The sequence below is a fragment of the Xyrauchen texanus genome, chromosome 43 (assembly GCF_025860055.1).
Source record: "Xyrauchen texanus isolate HMW12.3.18 chromosome 43, RBS_HiC_50CHRs, whole genome shotgun sequence".
NCBI lineage: Eukaryota > Metazoa > Chordata > Actinopteri > Cypriniformes > Catostomidae > Xyrauchen > Xyrauchen texanus.
In genome coordinates, this window is record NC_068318.1 from 6,373,781 (window position 1) to 6,391,474 (window position 17,694).

Below are 17,694 nucleotides of genomic sequence, written 5' to 3' on the forward strand. Positions count from 1 at the left end.
TACAACAGAGACGGAGAGTGAACCAACCTCTGTAGCGTCAGCCGCGAATACTCTCTCCGCGAGGGCAGTGTTATTTTCCTCAAAACGAGCATAAAATGTATTAAGTTCGTCCGGGAGAGATGCAGCGGTGTTCACGGCGGAGTCTTTATTCCGTTTGTAGTCCGTGATGGTGTTAATTCCCTGCCACATACTTCTAGAGTCAGTGGTGTTGAACTGACCTTCAAGCTTGTGCCTGTACTGGCGTTTGGCTGCACTGATGGTGTTACGGAGGGCATAACTGGCTTGTTTACGCTCCTCCGTGTTAGGAGAAAGCGGAGGTCCGCGCATTGAGTGCCGCGCGAACATCGCCGTTAACCCATGGTTTCTGGTTGGGGTATATCCATATTGTTTTGGTCGGAACAACATCCTCTACGCACTTCCTGATGAAACACATTACGCTGTCAGCGTAAACCTCGATGTCGTCATCAGAGGCGGACCGGAACATCTCCCAGTCCGCATGATCAAAACAGTCTTGTAGCTGAGTCTGATTGGTCCGACCAGCACTGGATCGTTCTGAGGGTGGGTGCGTCCCGTTTCAGTTTCTGCCTGTACGCGGGCAGAAGCAGAACGGAATTGTGGTCCGATTTGCCAAATGGGGGGCGGGGGAGGGATTTGTAGCCATTCCGGAAAAGAGAGTAACAATGGTCTAAAACCCGGTCCCCTCGTGTGTTGAACTTTATGTGTTGGTGGTATTTTGGAGCGATTGTTTTGAAGTTGGCTTTGTTAAAGTCCCCGGTAACAATGAACGCAGCCTCAGGGTGCGCGGTTTCCTGCTCACTTATACTCCCATACAGTTCCCTGAGTGCCCGGTCTGTGTCGGCTTGTGGGGGGATGTACACAGCTGTGATAATGACCGCTGTGAATTCCCTCGGTAGCCAGAATGGTCGACACAGAAGCATGAGATATTCCAGATCAGGAGAGCAGAAAGACTTGATGAAATGTACGTTCCTCTGATCACACCATGATTTGTTGATCATAAAACATACACCACCACCTCTGCTTTTACCTGAGAGGTCTTTCGCTCTGTCCGCTCGGTGCACGGAAAAGCCCGTGATTTCGATGGCCGAGTCTGGAATCTCCGCAGCCAGCCAGGTTTCTGTAAGGCATATAACGCAGCAGTCCCTCGTCTCTCGTTGGAAAGAGATCCAGCTCTCAGCTCGCAGAAGCTTGTTGTCCAGAGACTGAACATTTGCCAGTAGTATACTGGGTAGCGGGGGTCGATTTGCACGACGTCTTACTCTGATGAGAACGCCGGCTCGTTTTCCTCTTTTCCTTCTGCGTTTCCGCGGCCGAGCATCCCAAACAAAGGGCTCCGCCGGCGTGTTTGTAAACAGCGGGTCGGCATTAAGGAATTTGAAGTCCGGTTTTCGATGTGTAATTGTAGAACCAATGTCCAAAGCGTTTGTCTGTCGTAAACAATAAGGCAGACAACATCCAAGACAAAAAAACAAAGAACTGTAAACAAAACAAACAATAAACCGCAGTGTTGTATCAGAGCTCGCAACGCAGCAGCCATACTCGGCACCATCTTGAGTCCCTGGAGGAAACCACCGACAACACAAGGAGCACATGCAAACTCCACACAGAAAGGCCCAGGGTTGGCCAGGACTTGAATCAAGGACCTTCTTGTTGTGTGGCGACAGTGCTATCCACTGGATACAAATTTTTATGAAAATTCTGTTTGCTCTAATACTTCTTAGAAGGAGTTAAAATATGGCCAGAGCATATCCCTAATGTTGACTACTTGTGGTATATGAGTTATGACATGGCACAGTACAAAAAGGACAGTTTTAAGAGTGATTAATAGACAGAACTACTCTTGACAAATGCCACTAGCAAAAGCTGTAATCGAAAAAAAGACATGAATGATGTACAGTGTTGAGCTTTGCTCTTTATGATCTTCTGATCGTCCCTCTGACCAGAAAATCAGTTTGACATAATTCATATATCTCCTCAAAAATCAACAACTTCTCCAGATGTCCTTTGAGCATATGTGTCTCCTGAATATCAAAAGCATTTTTGGAGCTGTCAATCCAGGGATCCAGATGGCATTAGCATTTTTATTACTATCAAGCACACATGTAGCCATGCATGTAAACACTTCATTTAGTTGCCAGCAGCCACCGTAAAACCACCAACACCAACTAGCCAATACATACAGTATAATATTTTTATTCCGAATGGGAGGTGAATGTGGTTTCTCAGAGTGGCTGGCAAACATGAGCTAGTTTAGGGCAGGCTCATTTTGTCTTTCACAGTAAATTTCAATATAGCCTCACACAATTCTAAAATATACTTTTAGGTTTGGTATACTTTTCACAAACTTAGTTTAATTTTGATGTGTTTCCCTTAAGATTATTTGAAAAACATGCTAACATCTGGTGGTTAAACTACAACAGCGTTTCCCAAACAGGGGTTCACAGTGAGAACTCCAGGGGGTTCCTAAGAGAGTGTACATTTTACCGCTTTTAAAAAACGTTGACGGATAATTCAAAATGTTGTTTGTCATTTAAGAAATAAAAATAAAAAAACACAACAAAATGTCACATTTTTCCTCTTAACCAACTTTGCATCAGTGCCATTATCTTAACGGTGACTGCATGAGAGTGTGCACACTCTTTTTCTCTCCCTGTGCACGCTGTGTATGTGTGTCTGAGAAAGAGAACGAGCGTGCAAGCTCTTCAGCTGACTATTGGTGAGAAAGTGGCACTTTCGATGCAAAGTAAATTATACTTTCCAGTAAACGGTACAATGTAATGTATTTACTTTCATGATCAGCAATGCAATCATGTTTTAAAGGAATATGTAGTTAAGGTCAGGGGTGTAAAGTAACAAATTACTAATACTCGCGTTACTTTTAAAATGTTTACTTTTTACTTGAGTTTATTTTAAGTGCTGTAACTTTACTTTTACTTCTCTATTTTCCCACTGTCTGTTCACTTCTTCCCTGTCCTGATTTAATTTTTTCTATCAACATGATTGAATAGGGAAAGTCTTGTGACTCCTCTCAAATCAAATCACACATAAAAACTTGAATGGCTGCTACAGATCTGGCACCAACTGTTATGGATCTGGAGAATGCCTCAAGCACAGTTTACAGCTGAACATCTCGGCCGCACCTGGAAGGGCTTTTCACAGTGAAAAAGGCCAATTGCTTGATCGTGTCATGTGAGTTTAACTTGCTCAAGCCAGATATCAGCATTAATCCTGCCTCTAATTTGAAGAAACATATTGAGGTTTCATATTTCATATTTCTGCTAACTAGATTCTGTGTGTCTATAACGTAGCCTGTAATTTAACTATCTATCACTGAGATTATTGGGCTGCTATGAGAGATTAATGCAATGTTATCAATAGGGCTGGGCAATAAAATGATCTAGATGTTTATCGTAAAAAAGAGCGATGTCCTCAATCAAATTTTGAGTAGTTTTCTATATTTAGCCTATATTTTACATCTAGAACAGGGGTGTTCATTATAATAATCATGATAGCAAGAGCACCACTGGTTGGTTGATATAGATGAAATATAAAAGATCGAATATTTAATTCCTGATGTTTGTAGCTGCGTGTTGTTTTATTGACAGGCGGCTAATGTTTGAGTGCAAGTGCGTATCTAAATGGTTAAATACACTTTATAATTCCGTCATTGCCCGTCTTGATGAGGATTTAATGTAAACACAGTCGTTTATGTCTAAAGTAAATTTAAACGGACTTGAAGTGTACATGTATCCGAACTGAGCACTGTCTAGTAGTCTATGTCATATAAACGCTATTAATCAAACAACATTAACAAGGAAACGAGAAAACCACTCTCTACTTTTGGCTGAATAAATTTAGTAGCTTTAAAGTATTAATGTAATAGAATAAAAAAAGTGACATTTTTAATAATAATATTAATTACAGATTATAATATAATTTATAATAATGATTAGCCTTTATAAAGATAGAAAAGTATCAACATTTGCAGAGTAATACTTCAGCAGAACATTCCACCAGTCACAAACTTCAGAAATTTGTGCATCATGCATGAGAACACAACTATTTCTGGGCTTAAAATATACAAGAACTAAATCAATGTTGAACATTGTATCTCAAAGGAGGACAATGTGGCCCCCCCATGTGCTACTTAAAGAAATAACACAACTTTCGACTCGTCTATCCTTTTCTTTAAAAAAAGCAAAATCGAGGTTACAGTGAGGCACTTACAATGGAAGTGAACAGGGTCAATTTTTAGAGGGTTTTAAAGGCAGAAATTTCATTAAACTTATAATTTTATAAAAGCACTTACATTAATTCTTCTGTTAAAACTCATGTTGTCACAGTCTGTCTCCCTCATGTTTCCTAGGACTCTTAATTTGAAGTGATTTCCCGGACTACATTTCCCAGTATGCACTGCCCTCATCACTGCCATCTGTTTGCCACCTGATTGTTCTCACCTGTTTTCCATTCCCTCATTAGCTTTTGTTTGTAAATACCCTTTAGATTTTACATTCATTTGTCAGTTCTTGTTTGTTGTTGTTTTGAGTTCCCATTTGTTGTTTCACTGTCACACAAATTTAAATGTTCTTATCATTTACTCACCCTCAAGCCATCTGTCAATGACTTTCTTTCTTCAGAACACAAATTAAGATTTTTAGAAGAATATTTCAGCTCTGTAGGTCCATTCAATGTAATTGAAGTGGTGCCAAAATTTTGACGCTCCAAAAAGCATATAAAAGCAGCATAAAAGTAATACATACAACTCCAGTGGTTTAATCAATGACTTCAGACTTGATATGACAGGTGTAGGTGAGAAACAGATTAATGTTTAAGTCCAGTTTTGCTAGAAATCCTTCTCTCTTCCTAGTAGGTGGTGATATGCATGAAGAATCACCAAAAACACAAGAAGAAAGTGTAAGTTAAAGTGGAGATTGACTGAGCAGGGTGGAGAATTAGTAAAAAAGGAATTAAATATTGATCTTGAGCTCGCCCCGGTTCAGAGCATCTCTTTTCTAGGCATGGAGTTAGACTCAGTCTCAATGATAGTCTCAGACTCACCAATGAGCGAGTGCAGTCAGTGCTGAAATGCCTCACCTTATTCAAGCCAGGCACGGCGATTCCTCTAAAACATTTATGACATGCAAATTCTAATTCCTAGTGTCGATTCTTCAACACAGCGTCTCATTCCCTCCATCAGGGAACGGAGGTAACAATAGTAACCTAGACGTTTTTACATTGCTTTGTCATTTCTTGTTTGTTGTTGTTTTGAGTTTCCGTTTGTTGTTTCACTGTCAACATTTTTATTAAAGCCTGCATATACACTCACCTAAAGGATTATTAGGAACACCTGTTCAATTTCTCATTAATGCAATTATCTAATCAACCAATCATATGGCAGTTGCTTCAATGCATTTAGGGGCGTGGTCCTGGTCAAGACAATCTCCTGAACTCCAAACTGAATGTCAGAATGGGAAAGAAAGGTGATTTAAGCAATTTTGAGCGTGGCATGGTTGTTGGTGCCAGACGGGCCGGTCTGAGTATTTCACAATCTGCTCAGTTACTGGGATTTTCACGCACAACCATTTCTAGGGTTTACAAAGAATGGTGTGAAAAGGGAAAAACATCCAGTATGCGGCAGTCCTGTGGGCAGAAATACCTTGTTGATGCTAGAGGTCAGAGGAGAATGGGCCGACTGATTCAAGCTGATAGAAGAGCAACTTTGCCTGAAATAACCACTCGTTACAACCAAAGGTATGCAGCAAAGCATTTGTGAAGCCACAACACGGACAACCTTGAGGCGGATGGGCTACAACAGCAGAAGACCCCACCGGGTACCACTCATCTCCACTACAAATAGGAAAAAGAGGCTACAATTTGCAAGAGCTCACCAAAATTGGACAGTTGAAGACTGGAAAAATGTTGCCTGATCTGATGAGTCTCGATTTCTGTTGAGACATTCAGATGGTAGAGTCAGAATTTGGCGTAAATAGAATGAAAACATGGATCCATCATGCCTTGTTACCACTGTGCAGGCTGGTGGTGGTGGTGTAATGGTGTGGGAGATATTTTCTTGGCACACTTTAGGCCCCTTATCGTTTAAATGCCACGGCCTATCTGAGCATTGTTTCTGACCATGTCCATCCCTTTATGGCCACCATGTACCCATCCTCTGATGGCTACTTCCAGCAGGATAATGCACCATGTCACAAAGATCGAATCATTTCAAATTGGTTTCTTGTTCATGACAATGAGTTCACTGTACTATAATGGCCCCCACAGTCACCAGATCTCAACCCAATAGAGCATCTTTGGGATGTGGTGGAATGGGAGCTTCATGCCCTGGATGTGCATCCCACAAATCTCAATCAACTGCAAGATGCTATCCTATCAATATGGGCCAACATTTCTAAAGAATGCTTTCAGCACCTTGTTGAATCAATGCCACGTAGAATTAAGGCAGTTCTGAAGGCGAAAGGGGGTCAAACACAGTATTAGTATGGTGTTCCTAATAATCCTTTAGGTGAGTGTAGATACGACGTCTCCTGTTTCATCTCAACAACCATTCGGCCCAGAAGAACTGACCCAACATGGATCTAGCAGCTGTCTGTATTCTGCTTCTCAAGCAAGGGGACCATCCAGTTGAGAATCACACCTGTGAGTTCTTAGAACAAGAGGATTTAGTCCACTATCCAGACCACTCTCTGGTGGTTTTCTTCCAGACTTGTCTGAATAGTGCACTGAAGGAGCTGATGCCTCCGGTTCTCCATTCACAGTGGAATATGGTGGGAACTCTGGGCCGAAACCTGCATCTTTGGCTTCTTGCTCCAAGCCTTCCACGGCCAATGAGCTACCACCCACGCCTGCCACTGCCAATGAGCCAGCACCCACACCTGTAGCCTCAACCGTCCCAGAGCCAATGCCTGTGGCCTCGCACGCTCCCGTAACTGTGCTACCAGCTGTCCTGAAAAGGAGGAGAAAAAGAGTACACCTTCTTCCCCGTCTCTGCCTGTACTCACGACCAGGGAGGTCGTTCCCCAGTCGCTACCCGTGCTCACAACCAGGGAGGTCGTTCCCAAGTCGCTACCCGTGCTCACGACCACGGAGGTCGTTCCCCAGTCGTTCCTGTGCTCACAACCACGGAGGTACATGATACGTAAAATATAGGCTAACGTGTAGATTCCATAAAATTATAATGTATGATTTCCAAAAAATATTTCTAGAAGTAAGCTTTTAATTATTGAATATATATGGGTCAATGACATGACGCTAATTTTTTGCCTGCTTCTATTAAATTATTTAAAATATATATTACAAATGCAATCCATACAAACCTATTACTTGAATACACATCTTTTATGATGAACAAGGTGCTATACAAATTAAATGTATTATTATTAATATTTCAAAACATTTTGTCCACCAAAACAAAGTCATATGGTGGAACCAACATGTAGGTAGAAACAGAGAAGACATCTTTAGACCAACAAAGTGAAGATTTAAAAACAAATAATAATTTGGTCATATTAGATTAGATTATATTTGATTCAACTTTATTGTCATTGTGCAAAATACAAGTACAGAGCCAAAGAAATGCAGTAAACATCTAACCAGAAGTGCAAATAGCAATATGTATATATATATATATACACTCACCTAAAGGATTATAAGGAACACCATACTAATACTGTGTTTGACCCCCTTTCGCCTTCAGAACTGCCTTAATTCTACGTGGCATTGATTCAACAAGGTGCTGAAAGCATTCTTTAGAAATGTTGGCCCATATTGATAGGATAGCATCTTTCAGTTGATGGAGATTTGTGGGATGCACATCCAGGGTACGAAGCTCCCGTTCCACCACATCCCAAAGATGCTCTATTGGGTTGAGATCTGGTGACTGTGGGGGCCATTTTAGTACAGTGAACTCAATGTCATGTTCAAGAAACCAATTTGAAATGATTCGAGCTTTGTGACATGGTGCATTATCCTGCTGGAAGTAGCCATCAGAGGATGGGTACATCGTGCCATAAAGGGATGGACATGGTCAGAAACAATGCTCAGGTAGGCCGTGGCATTTAAACGATGCCCAATTGGCACTAAGAGGCCTAAAGTGTGCCAAGAAAACATCCCCCACACCATTACACCACCACCACCACCACCAGCCTGCACAGTGGTAACAAGGCATGATGGATCCATGTTCTCATTCTGTTTACGCCAAATTCTGACTCTACCATCTGAATGTCTCAACAGAAATCGAGACTCATCAGACCAGGCAACATTTTTCCAGTCTTCAACTGTCCAATTTTGGTGAGCTCTTGAAAATTGTAGCCTTTTTTTCCTATTTGTAGTGGAGATGAGTGGTACCCGGTGGGGTCTTCTACTGTTGTAGCCCATCCGCCTCAAGGTTGTGCATGTTGTGGCTTCACAAATGCTTTGCTGCATACCTCGGGTTGTAGCAGTGGTTATTTCAGGCAAAGTTGCTCTTCTATCAGCTTGAATCAGTCGGCCCATTCTCCTCTGACCTCTAGCATCAACAAGGCATTTTTGCCCACAGGACTGCCGCATACTGGATGTTTTTCCCTTTTCACACCATTCTTTGTAAACCCTAGAAATGGTTGTGTGTGAAAATCCCAGTAACTCAGCAGATTGTGAAATACTCAGACCGGCCCGTCTGGCACCAACAACCATGCCACGCTCAAAATTGCTTAAATCACCTTTCTTTCCCATTCTGACATTCAGTTTGGAGTTCAGGAGATTGTCTTGACCAGGACCACGCCCCTAAATGCATTGAAGCAACTGCCATGTGATTGGTTGATTAGATAATTGCATTAATGAGAAATTGAACAGGTGTTCCTAATAATCCTTTAGGTGAGTGTATATATAGAGGTTTTCTCAAGGTATTCTTGACTTAAAAATGTATTGTATTTGTAAAAAGATATCTCACCCTGAAACGTCCTGGCTACTTTCGTAAATGGAAGTGGATCGTAGTTCTTGCGGGAAGACCAGCAGGTGTACATCATCACATCATTAGCTGGGTAACTCCTAGCCAATCGCACGTAAGCCAATGCTTTATAAGTCCGCTCACAATCTATCACATTGCTGTTTCGGTGTGCTAACACTGCAACTAGACGCATTTCAAACTCTCCACAACCAGTGCAGAGCACATCTCCAGAAGCCCGCCTTCCCTTTCCAACGACGTCGTCACTTCATCTCAACTTCTGCCAACATCAAACCCGGATCTTCACCCATATCTCATTCACTCAGGAGATCTCTCTAAATCGCATTGCACGACCCGTCGCGGAAGGAGCGCGCACCCCGCGAATCCTGCAAAATCAGCGGCTCAGGCAGCAGCCGGCTTCCATCAGAAATAAGCTAAGTCATTTTCATATCCATCAAATGCATTCAGATCTAATCATGGGTCTAGACCTTCCGTTGCCATGCTACCTGTTCATCACAAAGTTGCAACGCTGCCTGTTCATCATAACGCATTCGCATCAATATCAAATGCCAGTATTTCATGTCAACAGTGCATTCACTCTCATAGTATGGCAGGCAATCGAGTAATCTCATGAGGGCAACTCGGTCAAGGTTCATTCACTTGTCATTCACAGTCTGCATGCCCGTGCGTTCCCCATCGGGGAATTAAGATAATTATTCAGGCATATCATCATCTACAGTCAACGCTTATCATACGGGCTCTCATTACTTCATTCAGTAAGATTCCCCCATTTTGCTGCCGCCTTCGCCCAAATCACGTAACGGGTGCGTTCCAATCCAATTCATTATCCCTATGCCCTACTCACTAGGAAGACCGAGCCCATGATATGAGCCTTCCGAGGGAGCATGACATCACAGTTTCACCTGTTGATGTGCACCCCCCTTCCTGAGCACAAACCATGCAAATTACATGCCCAACTTAAATGGCTGTATCTACTGGCTCCCCTGGAGTATGGACACCGTTGTAGTATCTTTCGAAAGAAGACACTTTGGGCTTCACTTCTCAAGTTTCAGAATTAATACATGTTGTTATTTTAAAGCAAAAAACTACAATCTCAAAAACAACAATAATAATAATAATAATAATTTTGGACTTTGAGATGGGCTCATTCTGTTTAGAAGACTTCATATATAAGATAATATACAGTTTTACAACAGGAATGCTGCTCAGATTGCTTAGTCTGTCGAAGAACGATGATGAAGTGTAATTCTTCCAGGTGAGATCTGGAAGAGATCAAGTGCTACTGAACGTTATAGAATTAACTCTGTCACGGACAATTGACCCAAGTAGGCTGAACTGGATTCATCTGGCGATCGCGACTTCATAATAAGGTATGAAGTCCCGTTTTTGATATTGCATGTTGTCATCCGCACTTCCGGCACAAATAAACGAATTGCTGTTTCTGGAGGACTGCTATCATGCAACAGAGATCGGATATCAACGTCGAACACTTAGACCTTCGAAAAGACGTATAATCCGTTAACATTAATCGCATATCCATCCATGCAGATATCAGAATGCAAATATATTAAACGTAAGCAGAGTGATCGTCACTCCCGAGTGCAAACAAATACGTATCAACAGGTTAATATAGCCTTCACCAAGCCTTGCGAAAGAATTTACTTAGTTCGGTACAACATTCAATGAGGTTCCCAGAGCGCCTCCAAGGGCGCATTTACGCGATCCATAAAACGCAGCAATTTCTTACTCCAGACGTACTTCCATGTTCTTATCGCTAGCACCACTGATGCAGCACGCTCTGACACCTAGCGGTAGGCTCTGCACCGCTTCCCCTATTCATCAGATTATCTACCACCAGCATAAGGCATTTCGCTATGATCAGGTCATTCAGCGAGTAATTCCCATCTCATGGCATACTTCCATTTTATTATCATTCAGGCATCATCAAAGAGCAGAAATTCGTTGGCACGTCTTCACAAATCATTCACTCATCCTGGTCAGACCACTACAGCAACAACTAATCAGAACCAATATGATCGACAGTGTAAAAGCCGGAATTCAGCCATACATGTTTAGGCGTGCGTGTATCTGGTCTCCGGAATATGTCAGAGACAATGGTAACTCGGCACATCAGCCGTCGAATCGGCTATCGAGCACATTTGGAAGGAGATGTGCAAATATTCACAATATAAAGTGTGATACTGCATCTTCAGGTCGTAAAGGTGGGACATGAACAGCCGGAACTGATCCTTGCTCGAGAATCACATTCCTGAAGATCCCGATTCATATCAACACACATTCACAAAGCAGTCTTGTGCAAGATGATTCGCATGCACACATTTTTGTATGATTCGGGGCACACCTCCTTAAAAAACTAAACTATCCACTGCATCTTCAGGGCTCTATGCCGGGAGTACATGAATACTCTTATGTTCCTTTTACAGCCAACAACTGAACTTTCATGAAGCTGAGACATTATTCTTCTCACAGTATTTGCTCCAGCTCGAGGAATAAGAGGGAGGAGAGAGAGAGAGAGCGAGAGAGCAAGAAAAAAAAAAAATAAATCACACAATGAGCCATGTCTCTAGAATTCTAGACATCACACACATTCTCTAAACATGCAAGCTTCCCCACTTTCCTGTAATTGGTAAGTTGTTTTAGGCCACTCCACACTGATGCAGGGTCGTTAGCTGAAAACTTATTTTTCAGCTTCTCAGAGTAACTTGTTTTAGCCACTCTGATTTCCTTATTCAGTGTGTTCCTGGCCAGCACAGCTTGGCTCCAAAGAAAAAATCTGAACAAGTGGTTGCGAGCCAGCTCCTTTTATACTCTGGGTGAGTGGCATGCAAATTCCACTCGCCAATTCCCATTGGCCTTTTCTCAAAGATCAGAGGTGTTTGGGGCTCCCAAGGGCGTCCCCTAGTGTCAATACATCGACACAAAGTGACAGATAGGGCACATATGTTTGAAAACTGTTTTGAAATTAATTATGAAGATGTGCACACTCTCATGTATTCAAGGTGCAAGGAAACTATTTTAATGAACTTTTTCTTGATGGTTGCACCGCATTACAAATAGACCACTTGACTTTTTTGTTGTTGATGATGTTATTAGAGAAGAACAATACATGTCAGTAAAGGTTAATTAAAATGTAACAATAATAAGAAATATAAAGTGCAATGATGTAAAATTAATTATGTTTCGAAAGGTAAACATTACTTCAAGCAATTCATTTAGGTTAAACGGGTTCGGCTGACAAAACATTTGGGAAACACTTAACAACACAAAACATTTCCTGTGTCTAAAATGAAAACACTTTCACATTTAATTAATTGCTGACCAATGTGTCATTGACACTTCCAGCTGTCGGGCTAAAACAAAGTAGTATCATAAACCATACCTATAGAGGACTCCTCAAAGCTGATGGCAGTGGACGCTCGACCTAGCGAGTTTATCGCTGTGATGTTGACTCGGTACGGAAAGCTGGAGAACAATTCTGGAAACTTCATGTGACATCTGTTCTTATGAACCTCATCTCTCTTCACCTCCAAGGGCTTTTGGTTGTGTCTGAAAACAACAGAATAGAACAGAAGAGAAAAAGATCTAGCAACTTCTGAAGCAGTTTTGTACCATAACATTGTTACATGAAGTTCACCCAAAAATATTAATTCTGTCATCATACTTTGTGTCCTACGGTAAAAAAGAAAGTCATACAGGCTTGAAAAGACATGAAGGTGAGAAAATTATGACATAATTTGAATTGTTGATGGGAACTAACCCTTTAAATGTAACACTGTGTGGAATTAAATATCCTTTTCCCATGACCTTTAAACTCTTTGATATCAGCTCTGTGCTCGCATATAAAAACTCATATATTGGGCCTTGATGAAGCAAAATTTCATAAAGTAATCATTCACTGTCATGTAATTAAGGTCTAGCGTAGATCTTTAAAGACATAGAATACCTTAAATATGCACAATTTTCAAGACTTAACAACTGATAAATTCCTCTTGTTCATAATAAGAGTTAAAAAAAGGTAAATGTTATCTGATTAAAGGTAAAATCTCTATGATTTAAGTCATTTTCCAACTTTTGCAAGATTCTAATCTAATCTTTCAACCACACACCCTCATAAGAAAACCCTGCCCTCTGAAGAGATGTCACCCAACCAGAAGATAGCAAACCTGAACCTGCAAAATGACACATAGGTGGAAAACATTTCTGATTGGCATGTCCAGTGCTTTCACAGAAACATGTGTATTTTCTCAGGACAACTTTTTTTAATGACATGTGTCAGACAGTAGGGACTTTATGTGTGAAATTCCTAAATAAAAGCCACTTACAGCATCTTTAAAGTAAATTTTGCAATGTATTTTTAGTCAAACTTTCAGTTCCAGGGCAGGAGCAATTTTGTAGCAATTCAAATGTAGCTCATTTGCCATTAGAAATTAATTAAGAGCCACATGGTGTGATATTGCCTCAGATTTTTGGGGTTGACTTAAAAACTTCGACACTGTAGATCACAGTACTCTGTTTAACAGACTTGAGAACCTCATAGGCTTCTCAAGCACTGTCTTAAATTGACAATGAATCCCTTCCTACAATATAAAGGCAGCTATATACTTTTGTTAAGGCTTTTGATTTAATGCCTTATTTCAATAAGATTAATTATATAAAAAATAAGGCATTAAAAAAATGTATTAATCATGCCTCTTGACTGTACGTACATTTCTTAATTAAGAATGTTATTACTAAGGGAACAATTTAATCTTGAAGTCCTACTTTCATGTTTTGAAAGTCTCAGTCAGCAAACCGACAGCTGTTCAAAGATAAATGAACAAAGCAGTAGCACGGGTCTCAAGGCCCATTTTTAAAGTTTCAAACTACATTTAAGTGCATGTGACAGTTATGGCTGGAGATGCTGCAAACAACTCAAATGTAATGCAACCACAGTGAGGCACTTACATGCTTTTTTGTATGAATATCCGGCACAATGTCGGTGCAGCCTCCATGGACGATGGAAAAGTGAGCTCAACAAATCTCACACCTCACTTTACAAGGCTCTGTCTGTGACTCCTTTTTAGAAATGTAAATTCTTTTAGGGGATCCTCATTAAATGTACATGCATGCTTCCTTGACATTTTTCCAGCCGCAATTTCATCTGTGTGCTCTTTCAAACTGACTCTTCAATCAGTTCACTAACTAGACATCTATTGATAGGGGATTGTGATTGGATAGTTTAATCCAATCATGTACTTAAAATAACACGGTGTGAATTTATAGGTTTTACAAGCCGTAACCTTGGCTACATTTGATTATGATACTCACATAACTGAGAAAGCCACATAGGCGATAGAGAAATTTTAGGGGAGGGCAAATATAGGACAATAAGTCGGGACACTAGAAAAAGTGCTAAAATATGGGATTTCTAGCCACCCTAGAGAACATCTCTTAAATGGAATGTTCTGGGTTCAATACAAGTTAAGCTCAATCGGCAGCATTTGTGGAATATAACCACAAACAAATATTTTAACTCGTCCCTCTTTTTATTTAAAAAAAGCACAAATCTGGGTTACGGTGAGGCACTTACAATGGAAGTGAATGGGGGCCAACTTTTTAACCTTAAAGTACTCACTTTTTCAAAATTATAGCAACAAGACATAAACAACATGCATGTAAACACGATTTTAGTGTGATAACATAACTTACTAATCTTTTCTGTGTAAAGTTTTTGTTGTCATGAAGATGTAATGTCAACAAACCTTAAAACCCTAAAATACCTGTAAAAATGACCAATACAATGCCCTCTTTGTATGTATAATGACCCAGCAAAACAATAATTGTGGTTATATTACATAGACAATTCGAGGAATCACAAATTCCGTGGAATCAAGGTTTTTGTAGAATTTCTAACATAAAGAAAACAAAGCTACCTTAATTACATGCCAGTGAATGATTACTTTATGAAAATATGCTTCATGAAGGCCCAACATATGATTTGTGATTTGCGAGCACAGAGCTGATATCCAAAGAGTTTAAAGGTCATGGGAAAAGGATATTTAATTCCGCACAGTGTTACAGTTAAAGTGTTGAGTTCGGTCATTTTTGTGGATGACACTCAAAGTGTGACAAGAAAATATCTTACTGGACGTCAACTTCGAAGTCTGTTGGGATGTCTGTGGGATGCTGAAGGTGCCAACTGCAGTAAAAGCCTTTGGGATAGGTGTTTGATCGACACGTAACCTGGGGTTCTTTTGGAGGAACTGCAGAGAAAGCAGAAGGATGGAAATTTAAGTACTTTGCAGCAATGCTACAACACCTTCAAAAATCCATCAACTGCCCAAAATACCCGTCCCAGGAGGCTTTTACGATATCCTCTGCTTCTTTGGCTGCATAACCCTTTGAACCACCCCAGTCCAAGCTTTAAGTGCTAAAGGAAAAGAGAGGAAATGTAATAACCGCCCCTGCCCTCCTTCCAGATTAGGGCCCTTTCTTACAGCGCCATTGGACCGTGCCGACCACTGCCAGAACTGAATTTTGATGACTTGGACTGGTTGCCACGGTGATGCTGCGGTGATCTTCCCATGTGTTCCTGGGTGTGAAATGGAGGGCGGTTTAAGCCCCGTTGGCTGCCGAGCACCTTCCTCTCCTTCATCTACATCGGCTCCCAGGGGCATGACAAACTAGCGCCCTTAAGAAGAAAAAAAAGCTTCTAAAGCTCACCTTTTAGCTTTGATTGCGCTAAACACTGCACTAAGCTGTCAGCTTACACATCACTCTCGCCTTACATGATTGCGATGAAGCTGGCTTTGAGATTTCTGGCAGGGAAGGAATGGTTAGGATACTTTAACTTGACTGTGGCTCCTTGTATTGTGCCTTTCGCACTGGTGGGAACTTGCAATGTTCAAGGCCTAATGTAAAAGACACAAATTGAAGAACATAGGAAAGTGATTTTTCCAATGCAAGCTTCACTATTACTATGAACATATTACAGAAATTTGAACAAACCAGTGGGTTATTACTTTTCACAGTAATCCGACTTACTTTTTCTTTGCTAGCGTAAGATAAAACGGGTGAAAAAGTCAAACAAAATTACACTGAGCCTTTTCTAGAGACCAGAATACCATATGGGCTTTTTTGATTTGGGCAAGTAAGCAGACACCTAGCAACAACCTAGCACCATCCTATCTGTCAGATCTTGTAAATGTGAAAAAGTCAACAACATGCTTGCGATCCTCAGACAGCATTATACTGTCATATCAAAGATCAAGATTGAAGTTGCGAGGTGATCGTGCGTTTTCAGTGGCCGGTCCTAGGATATGGAACAGTCTTCCTTTATCTGTGAAGTCTGCAACGTCTGTACATGAATTTAAATCTAAGCTACAGTCTTATAATTTTACTCTTGCATTTCATTCATAACTTTGGTTTCTCTAAACCCTAACCTAGTGTTTTATTGTCTGTTATTACTGTATTGTGTGTGGTTTGTTTTATACTTTTTCATTTGTACAGCACAGTGGTCAACTTCTGTTGTGTTTATTTGTGCTTTATAAATAAATAAATGAAATGAAACCCAAGTAACCGCAATGGCAATTTTGTCACCACATTTTGTTTCAAGCGTAAAACATAAAATTCAAGGAATATAAAATATTGTCAATGCAAATAGAGGAAGACAAATTACACATTTCATAATAAGAATTATGAAGACAGGTGCATTATACATTTTGCAATTTTGCCTTCTGAAATAAAATTAATAAAATTAATAACATTTAATTTTATCTTTGTAAGGGTATTGAAACAGTGAGACAGGTAAGGCTCTTTATTTTCCACCATCAGTTCAAAACCTTAGCTTAACAAAACACTTAAGCTTAACAAACACTTCAGCTTCACAAAACACTTCAGCTTCACAAACACTTTAACTTCTCCAACACAGACGTTGTACTCTAGTCTGGCTCTCTCTATGCCACTCTCCCCATTCTCACTGGAATTAGAGACAGGTGTTAGAAATAATTTAGCTCAGGTGCAGGCATCCTTACTGCCTTCCCTCTCCGGACGGCTGCCTGACCACGCCCCTGCTACCACAATCTTGTTTAAAGAATGTTTAGATATTTTTACAGGAAATCAAGACGCATACATTATATATATATATATATATATATATATATATATATATATATATATATATATATATATATATATATATATATGCATTGCCTTTGGTATTCGATATTGTATTGTTGTGGAGCGGAGAGGGGCGGGTCGGAATATCGCGCGCCCGGTCCCCAATCGGCCTGATGAGGCGCGCGAGGGATAAAGGCGGCCGGTGACGATGGTTCGAGAGAGAGAGAATTACGTGTGTGTGTGTGTGTGTGTGTGTGTGTGTGTGTGTGTGTGTGTGTGTGTGTGTGTGTGTGTGTGTGTGTGTGTGTGAGCGTGTATTTATCACTTTGTGGGGACCAAATGTCCCCATAAGGATAGTAAAACCCGAAATTTTTGACCTTGTGGGGACATTTTGTCGGTCCCCATGAGGAAAACATAAATCATACTAAATTATGTTTTTTGAAAATGTAAAAATGCAGAATGTTTTCTGTGAGGGTTAGGTTTAGGGGTAGGGTTAGGTTTAGGGGATAGAATATAAAGTTTGTACAGTATAAAAACCATTATGTCTATGGAAAGTCCCCATAAAACATGGAAACACAACATGCGTGTGTGTGTGTGTGTGT

The 17,694-nt window shown here is 40.6% G+C and overlaps 1 protein-coding gene across 1 annotated transcript in view; it reads right to left on the reverse strand.

The window, feature by feature from the left end:
- Window positions 1-17,694, reverse strand: part of LOC127636063 (ciliary neurotrophic factor receptor subunit alpha-like) — a 335,920-nt gene that overhangs the window by 67,728 nt on the left and 250,498 nt on the right. The window contains exons 4-5 of the mRNA XM_052116438.1: window positions 15,120-15,237; window positions 12,375-12,541 (exon numbers count right to left, since the gene is read on the reverse strand). Of these exons, the coding sequence (XP_051972398.1) occupies window positions 12,375-12,541; window positions 15,120-15,237 (285 nt within the window). The remainder of the gene's footprint in view (window positions 1-12,374; window positions 12,542-15,119; window positions 15,238-17,694) is intronic.